This window comes from Colobus angolensis, unplaced genomic scaffold, assembly GCF_000951035.1.
Source record: "Colobus angolensis palliatus isolate OR3802 unplaced genomic scaffold, Cang.pa_1.0 Scaffold222, whole genome shotgun sequence".
Taxonomy (NCBI): domain Eukaryota; kingdom Metazoa; phylum Chordata; class Mammalia; order Primates; family Cercopithecidae; genus Colobus; species Colobus angolensis.
In genome coordinates, this window is record NW_012115400.1 from 1952997 (window position 1) to 1957897 (window position 4901).

Sequence of the window (4901 nt, forward strand, 5' to 3'; positions counted from 1 at the left end):
TTTGAGACAGTCTCACTCTGTTGCCAGGCTGGAGTGCAGTGGCATGATCTTGGCTCACTGGAACCTCTGCCTCCTGGGTTCCAGCAATTCTCCTGCCTCAGCCTCTCGAGTAGCTGGGATTACATGCGCGTGCCACCACGCCCGGCTAATTTTTGTGTTTTTAGTAGAGAAGGGGTTTCACCAGGTTGGCCAGGCTCGTCACAAACTCCTGACCTCAGGTGATCCGCTGTCTCGGCCTCCCAAAGTGCTGGGATTACAGGCGTGAGCCCCTGCACCCAGCCCCCTCCTCACTCTCTTTTTCTTCCTATAACTTCTACAGCTGGGCAAAAGCTGGGTCTCCCGTGGTTGCACGGAGAAGTGTGTCTGCACAGGAGGAGCCATTCAGTGTGGGGACTTCCGATGCCCCTCTGGGTCCCACTGCCAGCTCAGTTCCGACAACAGCAAGAGCAATTGTGTCTCGGACAGTAAGGGGAGCGACCGGGGAGGTTGGAGAGGGGAGCAGTTGGGGCCAGGGCTGAGGTGGGGGAAGAGGCAGGGTGGGAAGGGGCTTAGCCTGAACCCCAGCACAGTCAGGGGTTGGAGCAGGTGACTGGATCAGGAGGCCTGGCCTCCAGTCTGGCTCTTGCCAACTCTGTGGCCATGTACCAGGTCCTGATCCTCTCTGGAACCCTCCACCTGTAGGGCGGAAAGAGGGGACTGGCCAAGGCGATCCTCCAAGGTTTTTGTTTGCTTGCTTGTTTGTTTTTTGAGACAGGGTCTTGCTCTGTTGCCCAGGCTGGAGTGCACTGGCACCATGATATAGCTCGCTGCAACCTCAAATGCCTGGAAACAAGTGATCCTCACACCTCAGCCTCCCAAGTAGCTGGGACTACAGGCATGGACCACCACACTCAGCCAATTTTGCTATTTTTTTTACCTAGAGATGGGGTCTTGCTATGTTGCCCAGGATGGACTTGAACTCATGGGCTCAAGTGTTCCTCCTGCCTCAGCCTCCTAAAGTGTTGAGATTACAGGCATGAACCACTGTGCCTGGCCCCTCTAAGGTTTTTAATCAGGCCAGGAGAGAGAGAAAGTTGAAGATCAAGGATCTAGGGAGGCTGGGCATGGTGGTTCACACCTGTAATCCTAGTACTTGGGAGGCTGAGGTGGAAGAGTCACTTCAGCCCAGGAGTTTAACACCAGCCTGGCCAACATAGGAAGACCCTGTCCCTACAAAAAATTTTAAAATTTTAAAAAATTAGGTATAGTGGCTTGTGCCTGCAGTCCCAACTACTCAGGAGGCCGAGGCAGGAGAGTTGCTTAAGCTCAGGAGTTTGAGGCTGCAGTGAGCTATGACTGCACCACTGCACTCCAGCCTGGGACACAAAGTGAGACCTTGTCTCAAAAAAATAAAATAATAATAATAATAAAAGGGCCTTTAATTGAATGTCAGCAGGTATTGGAAAAAAAAAAAGTCCAGGTACCAGGCCTGGTGGCTTATGCCTGTAATCTCAGCACTTTGGACTTTGGGAGGCTAAGGTGGGAGGATTTCTTGAGGCCAGGAGTTCGAGACCAGCCTGGGCAATGTAGTGTGGCCCCCATTTGTAAAAAAAGAAAAAAATTAGCCGAGGGTGGTGGCGCACACCTGAAGTCCCAGCTACTCTGGTGGCTGAGGCAAGAGGATTGCTTGAGACCAGGAGTTGGAGGCTGCAGTGAGCTGTGATTGTACCACTTGTACTCCAGTCTGGGTGACAGAATAAGATCCTGTCTCAAAAAAAAAAGAAAAAGAAGAAAAAAAGAGAAAAGAAAGGATCCAGGGAGCCTGAGCCTAAGAGGGTGGCCACAGGGGATGTCACCATAGGGGAGGGACTCTGGGGACCGTTACACCTGGGCAGAGTCCCTTCTCAGTCTTTTGTTTTGTTTTTTGGTTTTTTTTTTGAGATGGTGTCTCACTCTGTCACCCAGACTGGAGTGCAGTGGCGTGATCTCGGCGCTCACTGCAACCTCCGCCTCCCAGTTTCAAGCAATTCTCTTGCCCAGGAGAGAACTACCAAGTAGCTGGGATTACAGGCACGCACCACCATACCCAGCTAATTTTCGTATTTTCAGTAGAGACAGGGTTTTGCCATGTTGGCTAGGCGGGTCTCAAACTCCTGACCTCAGGTCATCCACCCGCCCTGGCCTCCCAAAGTTCTGGGATTACAGGCATGAGTCACTGCGCCCGGCTCCTTCTCACTGTTTGACTTCTTCGCAGAGTCTGAACAATGCTCAGTCTACGGGGACCCCCATTACCTCACGTTTGACGGCTTCAGCTACCGCTTCCAGGGCCGCATGACCTATGTTCTGATCAAGACTGTGGATGTACTGCCTGAGGGAGTGGAGCCCCTCCTCGTGGAGGGACGCAACAAGATGGATCCTCCCAGGAGCTCCACCTTCTTGCAAGAAGTGATTACCACCGTCTATGGCTATAAAGTGCAGCTCCAAGCTGGTCTGGAGCTTGTGGTAAGAGCTGGGCCAGGGCCTGGTGGGTGTGGGGAGGCAGGTGGACCAGGTAGGCCACCTGGAGTAGAAGTCAGAGATCCCTGTTCCCTGGGACGTTTGAGACGGTTGGGCTGGTTGTAAAATCAGAGTCAGCAGGATGCAGTAATTCATGCCTGTAATCTCAGCTACTCAGGAGGCTAAGATGGGAGGATCACTTGAGCCCAGGAGTTCAAGACCAGCCTGGGCAACATAGCAAGACCCTACATCTCTGCAAAAAATTTAAAATGAGCTGGGTATGTGGGCGCATACCTGTAGTTCCAGCTATTGGACAGGCTGAGGCTGGAGGATCTCTTGAGCCCAGGAGTTTGAGGCTGCAGTGAGCCAAGATCTTGCCACTGCACTTTAGCCTAGGTGACAGAGAGAAACTGTCTCAAAACCAAAAACAAATTCAGCAACAAGCTCTCGTCATGTGGGGAGGCAGCGGAGGCTGGCAAGAGACAAGAGGAAGAGAGGAGGAGGGGGAGGACAGAGCATGAGGTGTGTGAAGGTCAATCCTGGGCTGAAGAACCAATGGCATCCACTACACCAATGTACTTTTATTTCTTGAGACAGAGTCTCACTCTGTCGCCCAGGCTGGAGTGCAGTGGCACCATCTCAGCTCACTGCAACCTCACCTCCAAGGTTCAAGTGATTCTCCTGCCTCAACCTCCCTAGTAGCTGGGACTACAGCGTGTACCACCACACCCGGCAAGATGGGTTTTTGTATTTTTAGTAGAGACACAGTTTCCCCATGTTGGCCAAACTGGTCTGGAACTCCTGACCTCAAGTGATCCGCCTGCCTCAGCCTCCCAAAATGCTGGGATTTCAGGCGTGCATCACCATGTGCAGTTAATTTTTGTATTTTTAGTAGAGATGTGGTTTCTCCATGTTGGCCCGGCTGGCCTGGAACTCCTGACCTCAAGTGATCTGCCCACCTTGGCCTCCCGAAGTGCCGGGATTACAGGCGTGAGCCACCACGCCCAGCCTCACTGCACCAATTTTTTGCAAGGAAGGACTTGGGCTGGGAAGGGGGCGGACCTCACAGAAACTTCCGCCACATGAATAGCAAAGCCCACTGGGGTATCTTATTCCACTGTCTGCATGGAGACGTATGGAGATGACCGGGAAAAGCAAAGCCCAGCCAGGAAACGGCAGCAGGTCATGTGGATTCAGCCCTCCCTGTGGCTCCTGTCTTCCCTCTTTAGGTCAACAACCAGAAGATGGCCGTCCCCTACAGGCCGAATGAACACCTGAGGGTCACCCTGCGGGGCCAACGGCTCTACCTGGTCACCAACTTTGAGCTGGTCGTCAGTTTCGGTGGAAGGAAAAATGCAGGTACCAGAGAGAGGGGAAAGCAGAGCAGAAGGGCCGTTTCTGAGAAGTGGGAGGGAAAATCCTGTCTAAGACAGGCAAATCCTGGTGAGCGGACTCCGCCCGGTAGTGGGGCACCCAGCTCCACAGGAGGACCAGGGGGAGGTGGTGTGAGAACAGGTGGAGAGCAGAGGGCAGAGTCTTGGCCAGGCGCTGTGGCACCGGCCTGTAATCCCAGAGCTCTGGGAAGCTAAGGCGGGAGGATCGCTTGAGGTCAAAAGCTCAAGACCAGCCTGGGGAACATAGTGAGACCCCCGTCTCTACAAAAAAAATGTTTAAAGGCCATGCGCAGTGGCTCACGCCTGTAATCCCAGCACTTTGGGAGGCTGAGGCAGGCCTATCACCTAAGGTCAGGAGTTCAAGACCAGCCTAGCCAACATGGTGAAACCCCATCTCTACTAAAAATACAAAAATTAGCTGGGTGTGGTGGTGGAGGCCTGTAATCCCAGCTACTTGGGAGGCTGAGGCAGGAGAATCACTTGAACGTGGAAGGCGAAGGTTGCAGTGAGCTGAGATGGTGCCACTGCACTCCAGCCTAAGTGACAGGAGCAAAACTCTGTCTCAAAAAAAAAAAAAAAAAAAAATTTAAATGAGACAGGTATGTTGGTGCATGCCTGTAATCCCAGATTCTGGAACTGGAGACGCTGAGATGGGAGGATCACTTGAGGCCAGGCATTTGAGACCAGCCTGGGCAAACATAGCAAGACCCCATCTCTAAAAAAAATAAAAATAAAAAATTAGCTGGATGTGGTTGTGCACACCTGTAGTCCCAGCTACTGGAAAGGCTGAGGAGAGAGGATCACTTGAGCCCAGGAGTTGGAGGCTGCAGTGAGCCATGATTGAGCCACTGTACTCCAGCCTGGGCAACAGAGCAAGACCTGCTTTAAAAAAAGTTAATTAAGGCCGGGCGCGGTGGCTCATGCCTATAATTCCAGCACTTTGGGAGGCTGAGGCAGGCGGATCACGAGGTCAGGAGATTGAGACCATCCTGGTGGCCATGGTGAAACTCTGTCTCTACTAAAAATACAAAA

General features: G+C 52.6%; 1 protein-coding gene across 1 annotated transcript in view; it reads left to right on the top strand.

The window, feature by feature from the left end:
• Positions 1 to 4901, top strand: part of ZAN (zonadhesin) — a 71883-nt gene that overhangs the window by 55797 nt on the left and 11185 nt on the right. The window contains 3 exon segments of the mRNA XM_011943959.1: positions 320 to 464; positions 2234 to 2481; positions 3705 to 3834. Coding sequence (XP_011799349.1) covers positions 320 to 464; positions 2234 to 2481; positions 3705 to 3834 — 523 coding nt within the window.